This window comes from Mus pahari, chromosome 20, assembly GCF_900095145.1.
Source record: "Mus pahari chromosome 20, PAHARI_EIJ_v1.1, whole genome shotgun sequence".
Taxonomy (NCBI): Eukaryota; Metazoa; Chordata; class Mammalia; order Rodentia; family Muridae; genus Mus; species Mus pahari.
In genome coordinates this window covers 19538920-19557818 of record NC_034609.1, presented here as the reverse complement: position 1 = coordinate 19557818, position 18899 = coordinate 19538920, and the positions used below count along the sequence as shown (strand labels likewise).

At 53.5% G+C, this 18899-nt stretch overlaps 1 protein-coding gene across 1 annotated transcript in view; it reads right to left on the bottom strand.

The window, feature by feature from the left end:
* Positions 1–3543: 3543 nt before the first annotated feature.
* Mmp15 (matrix metallopeptidase 15) overlaps positions 3544–18899 on the bottom strand; it is a 21789-nt gene continuing 6433 nt past the window's right edge. The window contains exons 2-10 of the mRNA XM_021220414.2: positions 12336–12484; positions 11387–11515; positions 9600–9907; positions 9122–9283; positions 8098–8351; positions 7571–7709; positions 6676–6826; positions 6403–6518; positions 3544–5699 (exon numbers count right to left, since the gene is read on the bottom strand). Coding sequence (XP_021076073.1) covers positions 5284–5699; positions 6403–6518; positions 6676–6826; positions 7571–7709; positions 8098–8351; positions 9122–9283; positions 9600–9907; positions 11387–11515; positions 12336–12484 — 1824 coding nt within the window. The 3' untranslated portion in view covers positions 3544–5283. The remainder of the gene's footprint in view (positions 5700–6402; positions 6519–6675; positions 6827–7570; positions 7710–8097; positions 8352–9121; positions 9284–9599; positions 9908–11386; positions 11516–12335; positions 12485–18899) is intronic.

The following is an 18899-nucleotide window of genomic DNA, read 5'->3' as shown; positions in this document are numbered from 1 at the left end:
AGAAAAGTGTGGTCAGGTTCCTCAGGCTCTAAGGGGATGTCAGAAGTTAGGCCAGAAGAACTGGACACCTCTGCAGGAGCTGGGTAGGGGGGGGGAGCTGTCTCCTGGATGGTGAGAGGCATTGACAGAGGGAGGGCCCTGGCTTCTTCCTGCTGTACCTGCTCCCCTGGGCATACAGGTGCCCTTCAGAGAGCTAGATTCCCAGTGCACCAGCCTGGGTTCTTCTCAGTACACGGAAGTCCTTCATGGGGAGGGTCATATCTAGGGAGCAGAAGACCCTGTTGCCACATCGGTAAAGGGTCTGGGGAGACAGCTCAGTAGGTAAGCGTGACTGTTCTCCAAACACATGGACCCGAGTTCAAATCCACAGCACCCACAGAAGCCCAGGTGTGGCTGCGCGTGCCTGTAGTTTCTGTGCTCGGAGAAGGAACAGGACAGTGCAAAGACAGATACCTGGGGTCTCCCTGGCCCGCCAGCCAACTAGCTGAAACACCTTCCAGTTCAGTGATGGACTCAGGACTGAGGCGAGGAAGAGAGAAAGATACTCAAAGTCCTCCTAGGGGCTTCATAGGTGTGTGCACACTCGTGCAAATACATGTACCCCAAAATTAAAATAATAATAATAATGTTAAAGACCAGGGATCAGGGATCGGAGATCTCTGCAGTGCCGGCCCTCGGGTAGGGGGTGGGGCTAAGAAGACCGCAAGTCTGAGACAATCCTGGGTTACATGGGCAAAAGACTACCTCAAACACAGTATAAAGCAAACCCCGAGGAGAGGAGTCATGGCCCAGCGAACCTTCTTTCTAGGCCTCAGTATCCCCATCTAGCGAATCGGATCAAGAAGCTATGGACCACAGGTTTTAGGACTGGGCTGGATGGTTTGTGGTTGGTGTGGGGGCTCAGCTGCCCCTCTCAGTCTGGGGACCAGGAATAATTCCTCAGAGGACCCGGCCGGCCCCTTGCTGTGATATGCTGGGCGTGGATGACACCGGGTGTCCAGGAGGAGCCTGGGCGTTGGCTTAAAAAGGGGGAGAGTAGAGGCTATTTCTGGAAGCCTGAAATGGGGAGACACGTGGGTGTGGGAGGTGTGGGGCACTCGGGGAAGAAACCTGAGCTAAGGCTGTTGCTCAGCACTTGGGAAGAAGCTGCACCAGTACTGGGGTGGGGAAAGAGGGGGGCCTGACAGCTGGGAGGGAGCCAGTGGGACCAGAATACCCCTCCTCCCGGGCACCTGTCCTCAAGCTCCTCTGACCTTGGGTCCCACCCCACAAACATCCCTGGAGAGGCAGCAGAGATACCACACTGTCCAGTGCCCACCCTACAACCCCCATACCAGCATTCCCAGTAGGGAGAATTCAGCATAAGCCACCGAGAGCCTCCCGTGTCATTCCTCGTGACAACTTTCAAGTCTTGTAACGGTTTGAACCAGACATGGCTGTTAGCGCCATCCTACAGATGAGGATTTTGGGTTTGGAGAGATGAAGTGACCGGCTCAAGGACACACATTTTATAAGTTATGGAACATGCCCAGTCTCTGCGTGCCCGTAACCATGGGCAGGCTGAGCAATGAGTAAGACTGAGAGCTTAGCTTAGCCAGAGGTGGGAGGAAACTCAGCTACCTTAAGAGTAGAGGGCAAGCCAGGCATGGTGGCGCACGCCTTTAATCCTAGCACGCGGGAGGCAGAGGCAGGTGGATTTCTGAGTTCGAGGCCAGCCTGGTCTACAAAGTGAGTTCCAGGACAGCAAAGGCTACACAGAGAAACCCTGTCTCAGAAGAAAAAAAAAAAAAGAGTAGAGGGCAGGAATCTAAGAAAGACAAGAGACATCCAGGTCTTGAAGATGTACAATTTGGACTGGATGAAATGGACAGAGAAGGGTTTTCTCAGGGAGGGAAGAGCTTGGGCAAAACCTCAGACTTGGAAGGTGTAAGTAGCCTACCTGGGGTCACTGTTGTGTTACGGGATGAGGGTTGGGCTAAGGCTGCTGTGTCCTGATGATGCTGATAACTGCTCTCCACCACACTCTGGGGTTGAGTTTGGTGGGGGACATAAAGCCAGGGTTCCAGAGGCAGGACTGAAGGATGCATGGGCAGAAAGTCCTGCTTCTCTCAAACCTACAGAGAGGGTCCTGCAGAAGGATGGACTGGACGGCTTTGGGTAGACAGGAAGCCCACCATTCCTTCTACACTGGAGAATGGCTTCTGTGTGTACCACAACAAAAAGGCTTTTCTGCCAAGTGAAGGAGAGGAAGCGGCTAGGCTGGTTCTGTCCAACCCCAGCCTGAAAGGAGACTCTGTCTTAGACCCTGGAGTCTCAGATGCAGAGAATGAAGGAAGCAGGGGTGGGGGGATGGGGTGTCCGGTCCTTGTCTCATTCCTCATCAGTACCAGGTGGGAAAGGCAGGGTGGGAGTTTTCCGACTTGGTCTGCCTAGGTCTGATCCCAGCATGGTGACTTCCTGTGTGGCCTTGGCCAAGTCACTTGCCCTCGGAGACCTACTTTCCTTCTGAATAAAATGTGAGAGGAAGCATGCTGGTTGGCCAGGGTCATAATCACACTCAAACTCAGACTCTTGTCACCTTTTTTTCCCCTCACAGAGCCTGCGGTAGGGTCATGCTGCTCCTCTTCTGCAGCCTCGACTTCGGGTCAGGGGTGAACCCTGAGCACCTGGGTTGTGTAGCTCTAAGTGTCACAGACGAGTAAAGACTGGGAACACCCCGAGGGGGATTACAGTGACTCCTGTACCTTCCTGAATGTCTTTTTTTTTTTTTTTTAAAGATTTATTTATTACAAGTACACTGTAGCTGTCTTCAGACACACTAGAAGAGGGCGTCAGATCTCATTATGGATGGTTGTGAGCTACCGTGTGGTTGCTGGGATTTGAACTCAGGACCTTTGGAAGAGCAGTCAGTGCTCTTAACTGCTGAGCCATCTCTCCAGCCCCCCTGGATGTTTTATTAAAAAAAAAAACCCTGGAGAACTAAAAAGGGGTATTGAAGGAATAGGGGTGGGGTGGGGAGCCCCTGATTTCTTGGGTTGTAACCAAATACAGACAGGTTGCTCATTAAGCAGTTTCTTGAGGAGTCAAGGCCTCTGATCACCCCAAGAGCACAGGCTGAGGCAGGCCAGGCTGGGGATTGTATATAGGAAAGCTAAGATGGGTCCTTCCTGGTCCCTACCACCTGCTGCTGTGTGAGTACCCTGTGATGAGGAGCTCAGGGCTACTTCCTGGATGAGCCAGAAGCTCTGGGCTTTGAGGGCCAATCCTTTCAGTTCTCCTTAGCCCAGTCCTATACAAAGAGAGGAAGGGGTGGGACGGGGTGGGGTGGAGAGTCCGGAGAGGGAGCACTGTTGAGGGACCTTGCTGATGACTTTGCAGCCTGGCCCGGTGAGTGATGGAAGGGGGTTCTCACTTGGCCTAGGGTTGAACCCAGACATGGACTTCAGATGCACCCCAGTTCACCAGCCACACCCAGGCCCACAGCACCCAGTTCCTGCCATCTTGGGGCCTGTGGTGGGATTTTCTGCCCCTGTAGACAAGGCAGCAGGTTCCAGTGCATTTTATTCTCTGAACACGGAAGGAAGATCTGGAGGCAAAGTGGCCCCACTACCAGACTCTCTCCAGACCCATCCCTGAGTTCTTGTTCAAGTCATCTCCCAGGCTGCCCAAAATCCAATCCAGGTGGGTGGGACGATTGGGTGGCCTTGTTTGGCTCTTCCCAGACCTCCAGATGTGGAGAAATTTGGGAAGCTGGGCTGTCCTCTTATCACTACCAAATGCCAAATAAACCCAGTTCTGGGCCTCAGGCCAACCAGCCTCCTATTGCTCCTCCCTCCCCCACTCTTCCCTGACCCTCCTGGACTCCATCCCAAAGGTCCTTCCAAACTGGGAGTAGGGTATTCCTCAGCATTCCCACTTGGCCCCGACCCTGCCAAGCAGATCTTCCTTGCGGCATGCTTGAGTCTGGGCATACAAATGCAGCCACACTCGCTGGCTGTACATTTAATCAGTGCTGATTATTTACAGAACTAAACGATGGGGGATGGTGGACGACCCACCCCTTGCTGGCTCTCAGGTTCTGCAGAGGGGACATCTAGAGTGCTGCAGGACACGCCTCTCCGATCTGTCACCTCTAGTGCCAGGCTATAAGAATCCACCACTTGGAAAGTGGCGGTGACCCAGAGGATCCTGGCTGGCGGCCCTCTACTGCCGAAGGCTTTAGGGAGGCCGAGGAGACAGAGCCAGCTGTACAGTACCATTTCCCACAGAAGCCTCCTGCTGACTACAGGATGAGAAGAGGAAGGGAGGCCCCCTTTCACCCTTAGGACAGACTTCCCAGGCCTTAGTGGATTCCTTTGGGGGTTCCACAGACTCTGTGTGGGGTGAGCTGCTGGCCTGAGCCTAGTAGTGTTGTGTAGGGACAGGAATCTGGAAGGGAGGAAGCCCATAAGCCTGGTCTGTGACCTGCTGAGCATCCACACTATCATACACACTGCCCAGGGACCTCTGGTACCCTAGTGGGTGTGCCTGCCCCATGTCTCCAAGGGTTGGGACAAGGACAGCAGGAGCCAGAGGGTGTGTGTGTGTGGGGAGTGCCCAGCCTCCAGAGACCTATGGGATACTGAAAGAGAAGATGGGCAGCCTAGGGAAGGAGGAGCTAGTCACTAGCACTGGGAGGGGAGCTTAGCAGGCTCCCTTTGGTCCTTGGTGAGACAGGTCCAGGGCCCCTTCCTAAAGGAAAGAAGCTGCAGGCCCAGAGGCAAGTAGGAGCTACAGGATGCTAGGATGGGGGAGGGCTTTCAGGCTTCAGGGTTTCTTAGTAACCTAAGAAAAAGGAACCAAGTCTCAAGGTTATCAGGGTGCCCCCCCACCCCCGGGCCATATACTCTCCCTAAGGCAAATTCAGGAGGGTAGAGCCCCAGCTGGGCTCCTTCAAGGCAAACACAGTTCTTGGGAGGAGAGAGGTTCAGGCTGTAGAGCCAGAGCTGGGGGAGCTTCCCAGCCCTCTGCTATCTTCTAGAGGTGTGAGCCTCTGTCCCTTCGTTCCTGCCTAGGAGATCTCAAAGCATCTCCTGGCCCCAGTCAAGAAAGCGGAACCAAAGGCTGAGAGAGGATGCCAAAGAGAAGAGGCACCTGGGCATAAATAAAGGAGGGCGGGGGCAAGGCTGGCAGGGGGATGTGTGTGGCTAGGAGGGCATCCCGCCGCGCCGAGGGAGCATCTGAGGATCCACACGCTGCCTGCCCCTGCAGACCTGAGCACCGGGTGCTGCAGGTGCCACGTGATCACACCCACTCCTGCAGCGAGCGCTTGCAGTAGAGCAGCATGCGCGGTGCGCCCTTGCGTTGCATCTGCACCAGAGCAAAGGCCAGGCCCAGTATGCAGAGCAACAGCAGCAAGGGGACCAACACCATCACCACGTTCACTGTCCGGACCACTTCCTCCATCTGCACCACCACGCGGCTGCCCTCATCCTCGTCACCCGCGGCCTCTTCCTTGCTGCCACCATCTGCCTCGGGCTCAGCACCCCCGTTGGGGTTGAAGGGTGGACGAGCCACATCGGGCCATCGCGATCGGGGCTCCACGTGCTCCTGGCAGCCCATGAAGTCCCGCAGGATGGATTTGGGGTGGCCGGGTTCCATCCGCAGGCGCTCGTTGTTGAATTTCCAGTACTTGGTGCCCTTGTAGAAGTAGGTGTAGGCTATAGGAACAGACAGGACAGAATGGCTTCAGACTGGGGAAGGCATGTAACTAGGTGACAGAACATTTGTGGAGCACCTTAAATGGTCCTGGATCTTCCAGCACCGAAACCAAGCCAGAGAACAACTCAGAGCTGTTCCAGACCAGTATCCCACTGACACCAGGAAGGGCTAGGTTTGAAGCACAGGGCGTGTCTGGGCTTTACTGAGCACAGTGACATGCCTGCACACAGAAGCAGGGGATCAGGTGGAGCACTGGCAAAGCTGGCAGGTCTGCCCTGAACACCAGAGTCCCAGGTAAAGAATCAGACACAGAGGGGCCCTGCTGGAGAACTAGCCGAGTCACGGCTCCTGTCACTCAGTTTCAATGACAGGCCCTAGGGCTTCTTCTGCAGGTCCATGAGTGGACTTGCTCCCAGTGTCTGAACTACTGCCCTGAGGTTCAAAGTGCCCAGCTTTAGCTCCAGACATAGACAGACATGGGAGGCACCCAGATAGCACGCCTCTCTAGCTGTGGGGTTGGAGGTCCCGCCAGAAGAGGACAGTCATGCAGGGTGGGCAGGATGTCATGCTGGAACATGTCACGGCTAGGTCCCCTTTCCATGCCATCACAATGCCATGGGACCTTGGACAAGCCCTGTATCCTGTGTACGTAGCAGACTATGTGGCAAGTGTTGGGTCCTCTGGGAGGGGATGGTGCAGTACCTGCATCGTTGCTGAGGAAGGCCCCTTTGGGAGAGGTGGGGATCCCCTGCCAGACACTGATGGGCTTAGGGTAGCCAGGGTCTCCATGCTGTGTCTCCTCGTTGAAGCGCCAGTACCTATGGCCAGAAGCAGGTTATGACCCTGGAGCCCTGCCCGGCCTGGGCCTTGGGCCTTTCCCCTTCCCCCTATAGCCTCTCCCTGGGCAGGTCTGAAAATGAGAGGGCCTGGCTAGAGCCTCCTCCTTTCAGGGAAAGGGCATGGTAAACTGCTCACCTGTCTGCTTGAAAGAAGAAGGTGTGACCTGTGGGCTCCCACCAGATGGCTGTGTCAATGCGGTCATAGGGGATGTCTGTGCCATAGCTGCTCAGCGGCTGTGGGTAGCCAGGCTCCAGATTGGCTTCTCGGAAAAGCCAGTAGCGGTTACCTGCACGGGGAGCAGCAGGCTGTGTGAGGATGAGCCCATGTTGGGGATGGAGGTGGCAGAGGAAATGCCACCCATTCACACCACTGTCGCCCATCTCGACCCACGCATCTATGCCTTATCCCCATGGCCACCTGTGAGATGCTCATTTCTCTGGGTATAAGTCATCCACTACCACCCAGTCTGACTCACACACTCTGCATGGCCCTCTGTTCTGCAGGACATTTCCTCCAGGCCTGGGAGCTGTGTCTCACTAGACCTTTATGGTACCAGGTCTAGAACTTCCCGTTTCGGTTTGAGCCCAGCCCTGTATTCAGAAAATTCCTGCCTAAGGGAGTTCTATCAGGGTTACTGATCTCTCAGGGGCACAGCCCCTCAAGGCTTTCCTCATGCGGACAGATGCAGAGATGCTGGCCAACTGGACTTAGGGATCTGTTCTTACAAAGGTCTGAGGATTTATTCTTAGGAGAACAAGAGGCAGGGGTGTGGGCGGTGGGCGGGGCGGGGTGGGGGGTGGGGCTTCTAGACTGCAGAAGCAGAAGATGGACAGGGATTCTGTTGTAATCCAGGCCTGCAGGGTCTAGGGCTGCCTGATCCCCCAGCCCCTGTCTGCCTCTCCACTCCCACTATGCTACCTCCAGGTGTTGAGTCAGCCCACCATGGGGATGGGAAATGCAGGCCTCTCTTCTTTCCTAGACCCAACAGGGCACGAAGGCTGCCCGGTCCCTCTCACGGCACCCTGTTTACCTTTGAAGAAGACAAAATGTCCATCCTGCCGCTCATAGGCAGCACTGATGTTCCCCGGCAGACCACGCCAGAAGTGGCCAATTGGCATCGGGTAGTTGTCCAGAACGCGGTTGTGCCGAACTCGCCAGAACCAGCGGCCCTGGGGAAGAGGGTGGGTATTGACGGGGCGGCATGTGCCAGGTACCTTGGCTCAGGGTGGGAGCTACGCTTAACTCTGCTCCTTCCCAGGTCAGACAGGTCATCAAGACCCCAAGGAGCCAGGCAGTACCTGGAGAGCCAAGGCAGCTCCAAGGTGGGAGCTTTGGGCTAAGGAGCAGGAATCTGATGGCTGTGTGACCCTTGACAAGTCCCTTGTTTTCTTGGGTTGGGTTCTTCCTGGTCTGGGGTCTGGTAAACACCCTGGAGCTGTTAACGAGGGAGGAGCCAGGCAAGGCTCTGAACAGGACTTCGAGAGGCTATGGGCGGGGCGGAGGGAGGGGCCAGGTTCTGGGTTGGCTGGAGGAGGCAGTAGGAGGGCAGGGCCAGACCTTGAACACAAACATCTCTCCACGGAGCACAGCCACTGTGTCGAAGTTGCCATCGCAGATGTTGGGGCCATACTGGTCGGGCCTCTCTGTGGCTCGGGGCTGGGGTGGGGGCCCTGGCTTGGGGGGCCTCTCTGGCTTCCCACCTGGATGTGGTGGCTGAGGAGGCCGAGGTGGCTGGTGGTCTGGCCGTCCTGGCCGCCGGGGCCTCACAGTGGGGAGAGGCTGGGTGGGCTGTGGCTTACCATCTGGAGAGCCTACGGAGAGGAGGGGATCAGGCAATGAGAAGGCAGCCGCAGAGCCCAGCCTGGATGCCAGGTTCTTCTATACAAAGTGCTGGAGTCCTGAGCCTCTCAGCCTGGAGAGACTTGGGGCTCAGCAGGGACCCCATCCAGGTACAAGGTCTCTGTCTATCCAGAGAAGATCTCTTCCGTTACCAGATCATTTCCCCACCCCCTATCCCCCCAGCCTCCTCCACACAATCTTTTTCTTAACTCCTCTGCTGGTTGGGAGGCTATCTGCTTCTGCTTTGCCCGGGGACATTCTCCTCGCCTGGCCAGGCCCTAGGAAGTAAGGCTCCTGAGGAGTAAGGAGCGTAGCCCTGGCTTGGGCAACTTGAACTCTACCGGATGCACAGCTCATTGCTGAATTGCTGGGGATGGAGGAAGGTATATCTGTCAGGTGCCCCCCTGAGGAGGCTGACAGAAGAGCTGGCCTCGGGAGATCTGGCCACTGTAGATTTGCTATGTAGAGTCTGAGCTAGAATGGCAGCTATCTCATCTCAAATCCACTGGGAAGTGCTGGGACCAGACTATGGATCCTTGGGACCTTGGGACACCCTTAGTCTAGTAGGGATAGTGCCAAAGATAGCAGGGAAATAGGATGAGTCATCTAAATCCTCTTGCAGCTCCAGACTGGAGCCACAGTGTGGGTTCTGGGCAAGTGACTGGGCTTCAGTTTTCCTGCCTATAGAATGGGGGCAGAGTAGTGCCTGTTTCATACAACCAACTGGGCACAGCCTACTCACCATATAGCTGCTGGATGCCCCGAAGGTCATCCTCGGGCAGCTGGAAGTTGTCAGTGTCCATCCACTGGTAGAAGGGCGCCATGATAGCGCTGGGGTTGCTTGAGTGTTCCAGCCCCAGGGCATGGCCCAGCTCATGCACGGCCACCAGAAAGAGGCTGATTCCTGTCGGGAAGGCATACTCGGTCACTCTGGGTCATCTAGGCCCTCCAGGGCCCCTACTCTTGCCTCTCTCTTGGATGGGACCGAGTTTCTCTTACTTTTGGCTTCTAATTTCCCCATCTGAGAAATGGACCCAACATCCCCTTCTCTTCCCGCCTTTCCTTGGTGGGACAACAGACTGAGATTAACTACAGGGCTTCAGAGTCATGGATAGGGGACATTCTCTCCTGAGCCTGAAGCTATTGAGCTGGAGGGGCCGGCGGCCAAGCTTAGGCATTGCCCGACCTGCTCCCGCCCTGCCCTGGCCAGCTGTCCTCACCATGCAGGTCAGTGCTGGAGAAGGTCCAGGGTTCATCCGCGTCGAAATGGGTGTCCCCACCCAGACCAGGGCCGGGGAAATAAGCATGGGCCAGAAAGCCACCCACGCCGTCAAACGGTGAGCTGTCGCCATGGAAGCCAGAGGCAAAGAGTACCATGATGTCAGCCTCTGCTCGCCTTCGCAGCCGAATGTCATCATAGGGTACTTCCTGGAAGACCAAGGGTGTGACCTGCTCCCACACTTGGAAAGCCCTGCGCACCGCCTCCATGGAGTTGTACCAGCCCAGCTTCTCGGTGTAGTTCTGGATGCTGCGGGTGGGAGGGGAGATAAGAGTGGACAGGGGGCTGTGGGATATCGTCCATTGCTGCCATCTTCCTAAGAGTACATAATGATGCCACCCTATCCACTCTTAGATATGAAATAGAACTTGCCACATCCAGTAATTTATTAAGATACGACCCTACGTTTTCATGGTAGAAGACAAGCAGATTTAAAATAAGAAAGACAGTGAGGCCTGGTGGTGGCCCATGTCTTTAATCCCAGCACTCAGGAGGCTGGAGCAAAGTGGATCTCAAAGTTCAAGGCCAGCTGGTCTACGGAGTAAGTTCCAGGCTAGCTAGAGCTACACATAGTGAGACCCTGTCTTGAAAAACCAAAACAACAACAACAAAAAAACCAAAAAACAAAAAACAAAAACAAAGAAAAAAATAATAATACAGTAAGGAGGCGGGTCTGGTAGTGTACACCTGAAATCCCACCACTTGGAAGTTGGAGGTAGTAAGGCTGGGGGTTCAAGGCTAGCTTCAGTTTCAGCTACACAGTAAGCTCGAGGGCATCCTGGGGATTACGCGGAAGACCTGACCTCGACTTAGCAACCCCTCCCCGTACCCCCAAATCTCAAAACAAAAGGTAGTAAAAATAGTAAGTAAAAGAAAGCACAAGTTCTTTGTGGCCATGGGGTAGGGGCGGTTGAAGTCTAGGAAACAGACCAAGCTACTCTGAATATTGACCCCAGGGCTGGGCAGACCCTAACTTTGTACATTTGAATAGACAGATTCAGTTTCTTTATCTGAAAGACAGCAAAAGGGGAGGGACTAGTGTTTTCTTTGTTGTTGAGGGGGTTGGGTGGTCCTCGAGAGGACTGAGTGAGATACTACGCAAAGGATATACAAGCCCAGAGCAGGGGTTCTCAACCTTCCTAATGCTCCAACCCTTTAATTCAGATCCTCATGGTATGTTGACCCCCCCCCCAACCATAAAATCATTGTGTTACTTCATAACTGTAATTTTGCTACTGTAAATATCTGATATGCATGATATCTGATATGCCACTCCAGAGGGGTTGCAACCCATATATTGAGAACCACTGGTCGAGAGCCTCCAATATGAAGCAGAAAGCCTGCCCCTTCCCTGAGGATTAGACTCAGCTGCTGGTGCAGACAGACTGCCATAAACCACAAGGACGGGGGAGAGGGGGCACTGACCTGGTAGACCATGCATTTGCTCAAGGGTCTGAGGCCTGAGTTAAAGCAGGATGTCTGACCCCCACACCTACTGAGCATACTGATTCAAGAGCTCCTCTGGCCACATTAGGCCAGTATAGCTTGCAGCCAGCTGGGATCAGATAAGGACCAAGCAGGAGACACATGAAAGTGACCCAGCTTTCCCTGGAGGGAGGCCATAGACTGTGAGCTGGGACGGCGAGCATGGCTAGCCAGACCTCTTCTGGGAAGGCCCGAGTCCCTTTGAGAAGGGCGGAACAGCGCCCCTGGAAGCTGGACCCGTACCTGAAGGTCAGGTGATAGTTGTTCCATGCCTTTCCTGTCAGGGTGTAACGCTTCCGCCGTCGACGTAGGTTGGCTTTCACACGTACCCCAAACTGATCAGGAACCCCACAGCGGGGTCGCTTCATCCACCTGGACCACAGATAGAGAGGGACGACGGTCAGCTTTGGGTTATCTCTTCCAGAGCCTCTTGCTTCCCAGTCTTCTGTTTTGGGGATGTTTTAGGGGGTGGGAGACTCTCTTGGCTTCCAGAACAGTGGGTAAAGAGATTCCATTTTAAGAAGATTGAGCGCTCAGGAGTGACTGAAAATGTATGCTCCTGCTCCTGAGTATAATCCAAGCATGGGCTGGGTTCTCTTGTGGCCTCCTGTCCCAGTTATGTCAAGCTCTGTGCTTCGCAATGTATCTGTAGGTCCTATCGATTCTAATAGAGTAAGGCCTAGCTAGGTTGTCCCAACCAGGGGTTTGGTACTGCACATCCCATTCCTGTGCCTGTAGCAGGCATCACTAATTGAATATGATGCTCTTCCTGCCAAAGCTGGACTATATCTATCTCATCTCTTTTTCTATTTATCTCTTTTTTTATGTATGTGTATGTATGTGTGTCTGCATGAATTTATGTGCACTGTGTATATACAGGTGTTGAGGTTCTCAAAAATACCCAGGAACTGGTGTTATAGGTGGTTGCGAGCTGTCTCCTGTGGGTATTAGGAACTGAATGAGCAGGTCAGCAATCTTAACTCTCCAGCTTCTATGTTATCTTTCTTAGCATAAGGCTTCAGGCAACCATACTAAACAATAAGCATTAGCATGACGATCAAATCATTTGTCATTCCTTATCCAGGCCACTCTCCTCTGAAAATGTCATATACCAAAGGCTCCTTCAGAGCAGGCTGGAGGCCAGGAGGCCTATGGGGTCCAGAAGGGGTCACATGGACGGACTCAGACTCACTTTTTCGTCTCTTCATCCAGCACACCGGTGACAGGGATCCCATAGAAACTCTGCATTTCGGCAAGGGCGGAGGCCAGGATCTGGGCAGAGCGCATGGTGGACATGTGGCGGCTGGGCTGGGGTAGGTAGCCATAGAGCCGCAGCCAGTTCTGCAAAGGAGCCAAACCAGATCTGCTCAGTCACTGCTCAGAACCCTCCAAGTCCTCCCAACTCAAAGGACATTCGGTTCTTCCAGGGCCTATAAAGCCCTCACCACCCAGCCCACCTCAACTCTCCAGCTTCCCGCCTGCTGCCTGGTACACTATTCCCTGCCATCCCTCCGTCCCGTCCCTCGGCATGGGATCTTTCTACTCCAGGCAGGCTGCTGGGGACCCTCGAGTATTCAGACTCTCTCTAAGAGGTTAAGAGTGTACCGGGTCCCTTGGAACTGTAATTACAGGCAGTTGTGAGCCATGTATGCAGGTGCTAAGGACCAACATCTGGTTCTCGGCCAGAGCAGCAAATACTCTTAACGGCTGAACCATCTCTCCAGCTTTGGGGGCTGTGTGGGGTGAGGTTTTGAGACACGGTTTCTCTGTGTAGCCTTAGCTGTTCTGGAACTTGCTTTGTAGATCAGGCTGGCCTCAAACTCACAGAGATTTGCCTGCCTCTGCCACCCGAGCTCTGGGATTAAGGCAAATTGCCTCCAAGCTCAGTCCAACCCCTCTTTTTAATTAAAAATTTTAGTTAAGTTTGTGTGCATTCAGGTTCCTATGGAGTCAAGAATAGGGTGTTGGGTCTCTGGAGTTAGAGTTAGAGGTGACTGTGAGCCATGGCACTGGGAATGAGCGTGGGTCCTCTGTAAGGACATGCTCATAACTGCTGAGCCATCTCTCCAGTACCTTTTTTTTGAAAAAATGATAAGTTTTTGTTTATTCTTTGAAAAATTCTGACATTTATCCAATGCATTTTGAACATACCCTCATCTGTGTTGGAATTTTGACTGGCTTGATCTTATGCAGGTCTTACGCAGGTAATCTCACATCTGCTGTCAGCTGATGCATTCCACAGACATGCCACGCCTGAGAGTCATCTTTTTTTACAACTCTCCCTCCTATGCATCAGCTTGTAATTTTTTTCTGCTGAATCTTCCACCCTGATCTGTTAATATAGATGATTCATCCACAGCTGAACACGCACGGTTACACACCCTTGGCACTTCGACCACTAATGAGTCTCTGCATTAACCACTACCCACTGTGCAAAGAGGCATCTCTGACCAGAGTTAAGACCAACACAAATCTATGGGTTTAAATAAGAATATTTAGAAGGCAGTCCAACAGCATGAGTATTTAACATAAAAGCAGAAGGTTCAGCCCTGGCGCCTATGGTTTTCTGGGACATGAGCCTTTTCTCTTTCTTTCCTTTTTTCAAATTCTCATTTTATGTGAATGAGTGATTGTTTGCATATATGTATGTGCACCGTGAGTGCCTGGTGCTCACAGAGCTTAGAAGTGGATGTTAGAATCCCTAGAACTGTTGTTACAGACAGTTGTAAGCTACCTGAACCACGTCCCCTGCAAGAACACACACACGCTCTCTCTCCTCTCTCCTCTCTCTCCCTCTCTCCCTCTCTCTCTTTTCTTTTTTCTTTTGAGTCAAGGTCTCTCTTCTATCTTGGAACTTCTTGTAGACCAGGCTGGCCTCAAACTCATAAGAGATCAGCCTGCCTCTGTCTCCTGAGTACTGAGATTAAAGGTGCATGCTACCATGTCTGACTTTATTTATTTTGGGTGTCACCTCCACATGTGGAGGTCAGAGGAGGTGGGTTCTCTCCTTCTACCATGTGGGTCCTAGGAATCGAACTCAGGTCTCCAAGCTTGATGGCAAATACCTTTACCTACTGAACCCTCTCATTGGCTCCTCTGTTCAGAACCTTTTAAGGTTTCACCAGGTGGGAAACCCAGCAGGCCCTAAAGCCTCTAGGAGTATGTGCGGGCCTGGGGGGGGGGGAGCGGGGAGGAGAGACAGGCTCAGGCAGGAGGATGTGTGCCAAGAGGATGTGACAGGGTTCTGCTATGACTTACTTATTTATTTTGAAACAGGGTCTCAAGGTCAGACTGGCCTTTAGCTTCTATGTAACAAAAGGATAACTTTAAATGCCTCATCCTCCTGCCTCCACTTACCAAGATTACACATGTGCACTACCATGCCTGGTTTCATGCAGTGCCGGGGCTCAAACTCAGGCCTTCATGCGTGCCTAGCGACCATCCTACTACCCACAGACCTACATCTCCAGCTCCCACCGTTTGCATTGGATGCTTCCCTATCTTCAAAATGAAGACAAGTGTGCTGTTACAGGGTGGCTCAGTTACCATTGCTGTGCTGAAACACCATTGAAGGGACCAGTATTCAGTATAAGATACCTCAAGACCTAGTTCTCAGCACAAAGGAGATTTATTTGCTCTGAATTTGCAGGGAATAAGAGACAAAGACAGGAGATAAAGGAGAGGGAGAAGGGGAAAGGATATTTGTTCCAGAAGGACAAGGGACTGTCTTTGGATAGAGAGGAGACAGACGTGGCCCATTGGTGAATGCAATTTATAAAGGTACAAGGGGAAGGTTGGGTTAAATTTTAATTGGGCATGTTAGTTAGGTGAGCCAAAGGGGGCTTTGATTGTTAGACTTCAATACTTTGATAGCTGGACCTTGATGGTCAGCCTCAGGGGGAGGAAGTGACCACACAAGGAAACAGGCCTTGGTGGTTAGCTCTAGGAATGTCATTGACTGGTTTTCAGTGAGGCAGGGAGAATGGGAGAGGGCAAGACCTGCTAGAGCAAGGTTTGCCATGCCTGGGCTGGCTAGCATCTCTTCAATCATGACCATGGTTATGTGGCTGACACTTCCACATCACTGTTCATCACCGAAGGAAGTCAGGGCAGGAACCTGGAGGCAGGAGCCGATGCAGAGGCCACGGAGGGGCGCTGCTTACTGGCCTGCTCAGCCTGCATTCTTATCTAACCCAGGACCACCAAGATGGTACCACTCACAATGCAAGGCTCCTCCCTAACCATTAACTATGAAAATGCCCTACAGCCAGATTTTATTAGGGATATTTTCTCAATTAGGGTTCTCTCCTTTCAGATAACTCTAGCTTGTGTCAAGGTAACATAAAAAACGAGTGAAATTTGTGAGGCACAGACCCAGGAAAAGCGCTTAGTACACAAAACCAGTGTTCAGTTCCTTACTAGAATTTGCCAGGCAAATCCCACCCATGCATCCTCCCACCTGACCATCCATCCATCCATCCTTCCGTCTGTCCGTCCGTCCATCCACCCACCCATCCATCACCCACTCTGCCAGATGTTCCTGTACACTCTAGCATGCCCCCTGGGGGCTGTGGGAGACATGGCCATCTAGAGCTTACAGGCACCGGGGAGACTCTGCACCGAAAAAGGGGGCTTCACAGCTCTTAGGTTCACGAATGCACCAGCAACCTGAAGTAGCAATTGCGATGAAGGATTCTGAGAAATGCTCAGAAAGACCAGCTGCCTCAGGCTCTCAGGATGGTGAGGGGATGGTATCCAGGAGGCCTTCCCTGGCCTCACCACATTTACTTGGCCACTTGGAAGACCCGCTTTCTAGAAGGGGAAGGCTATCCGCTGAGGAAACCCAAGGCAAGTTAGACATGGAAGATGCTTTGGGCTGACATCCAGATGTTAGCCCACTCAGCCCAGAGCAGCAGTGCCAAAACCTGATGGACAGAGAGCTGCCGAACTGAGTCCCAGCCTGGCTGGCTGTGCAGTCCCACTCAGAGACTGGGGGAGGGGGGTTTGGGGGGATGGCAGAGCAGCAAGCAGAGACCTGGAGCTAAGAATCAAGTGTCAGCTCTGTACATAGCGGGGCCACGCTTATTAAAGGCGGGGGTGGGGTGGGGGAGCAGTCTGGATTAAGGCCTGCTTCATCTGTGAGGTTCTGCAAGGATCAAGTGGCAAAAAGCCCTGTAAATGCTGTGGATGATAAGAGACTGGAGCTCTGACTGGTGGCCTTGTTTCTGCCGGCAGGGCTGAGGGGGCTCTAGGCCTCTGCTGAAACTGGCTAGGCATGAGCAAGGCCAGGGTCCAGGATAGCTGGGGGAGGAGGGAGCCCCCACGGTTTTCCCTCTGACTCTCTTTACCCCTCTGACGCACACGGTCATACGACTGCAACAATACCTCAGTTCTTCCCAAACCTCCTCCAAAACTCCTATGCGGAGTCCACTTCCCTTCTGGACAATTTTCCTGAAGCCTTATGGAAAAGTCCAATGGGCAAGGCCGCCAGTCAAATGGCAAAAGGCATGGAGCTGGTGTGTGTGTGTGTGTGTGTGTGTGTGTGTGTGTGTGTGTGTGTGTAGGGGGGAGGGAAGTTGAGGGGAGGGGGAGGGGGTGGCTGCTGACAGATGAGGGCACCTTCATATCACCTATTTGCATAAGGTAAAAATATCTCTAGCGCAAGCAATCAGAACCACGGAGGGGCTGATTAGCCTATCTGCAGAGCCGTAAGAGGGGAAGGAAGGCTAGGATAGAGGCTCAGGAGGAAGCCCTGGGCAGGGAGGGAAGGGGAGCTGGCCTGTTTGCAGCAAAGAGCTCCAGAGATCTGCAGAGATCTGGCAGAAGAGTTGTTTCATCCCGGAGCCAGCTCGGGGCTGCCAGACAGGTCCCAAGGGAGCCTGGTGGCTCTCCTTCACAGAGTTAAATGCCTTTAAGTCCCCAGGAAGCACAGAGTTTCCATCTCCCTATCAGTCATGACTCCCAGGCACTGCCGGGATGAAAGTGGCTGGTGACACCCCTGAGACAGGGACTGGTGAACGGAGCCACAGCCTCCCGGTATGAGGTGAAGCGGGATGGCTGGCCTGCCTCTGGCAGACACGTGCTCAGGGTGGCTGTACACCAAGTGTCCACGAAGCTGCCCAGTGGGCAGCAGACCGCACCCTGGGGCTTCTCCCCTTCCTAGTGCTGGGGGTGAATGCTCCATCATCCCAGCACAGTCCTGGCTATAAGAGGATCTAGAGGCTAGCCACACCGGTGGGAAGCAGGGTACACAAGGTGGCCACCACTGCCTTATAGTGACAGGCAGCTCAGGCCCCTGAGCCCCAGATAACTAAGGGGCTCTGCTGCTTCAGGACAAATGGTGGGAACAGTACCCAAGGTCCCACGGTGAGAGAAGGCTATAGCCAGGCCCTTCCAGTTACTATTGATGGTATCTGTCCCTTGTGCATGGCATCTCCTACTCCTCTTTGTCCCCTACAGGTTCACAGGCAAAGCAGTGCTTCCCTGATGGGGAAACTGAGGCACGGAAGTCAGCACTGAGCATAGTAAAGGATGGCTCCTAACACAGGGTTTGCTGCCCTTTCTATGAAGGCCACTGTCTGATGACAGAGGAGGACTGGGCTATGAGGCCTCTCCCATCTTTAGACCAGAGTGCATCTGTGGGGTATTCCCGAGACCCTAGAGTCAAGGCTGTGCTAGCCGTTGCTTTGAGTTTCAGCCTCCGTCCAAAAATTATCTATTGATGTTGCAGGAAAGTGGCTGATCTCACGCAGGAAGGCCAGGGACAGCACTTCATAAGGGAAATTCCTGGCCCTCAGAAGACAGTAAACACAACACCTCAGAACCTGCTGTGGACCATTCAATGCTCACAACAACCACTCCTGAAAGACAAACATCTATGTATTCTCATTGTTCTGGGAGCAAGGTTCAGAGGCGGAGAGCTGGCTGCTCAGAGTCACACAGCTGATCTGGGGATAGACCCGGGTGCAGGAGGTCTCTGCCATGTTCCCGGATCCTTGGCCTCATAGGCTGGGCTCTGGCCCTTCTCAGGAACAGTACAGCACAGCACAGCACAGCACAGCACTGGGACAGGGCACCTAATCCTCTCCACATCCAGTGTCTCTGGCTGGGTCTGGGCACTGAGCCAGGCTGTCCTTCCCCAGGCCTGTTGAAGCAATATGGAGGGACGTAAGCCCACAGGGAGGGTGCATCTGAGAAGGAGCCCCCAGATCCCAGATTGATGCTGTGCCTAGAACAGCTGTTGGAGAGGGGAGCCAGGACTGGGGCCTGAGCTACCGCCGTGTACACTAATCCTGCTCCTGGGATTGACGCGAGGGGAGTGTCCAGTAGTAGCACATCAGCCTTTCCCCCCAAGGCTCTTATCAGGCCTCAGGTGATAAAGACAATCTCAAGGGTTCTGCTCTGTCTCTCGCCTCAACTCCCTCTGTAATCTGAGCAGCCCAAGGCGAATTTGCTCAGCCAGGTACAAAGGGAAGCTTGTCAGGGCCATCAGAGATGAATCAGCCCCCCCCCCCCCAGACCTTCTAAGATCTGAGGATTCTTGGAAACAAACCAGGGTTCTGCTCTGTCTGCCACAGCAGAAGAAACAGGTGCAGAGTCTGGGATGAGACCCTGCAAGAGACAGGGCTTGACCTCTTACTAGCAAGGTGCATTCTGGTTTACTGGGAGTGGTGGGGATGGCAGGGGTGGGGGAGGGAGAAGGGGGAGAGAGAGAGAGAGAGAGAGAGAGATGTGTGTGCGTGTGTGTGTGTGTGTG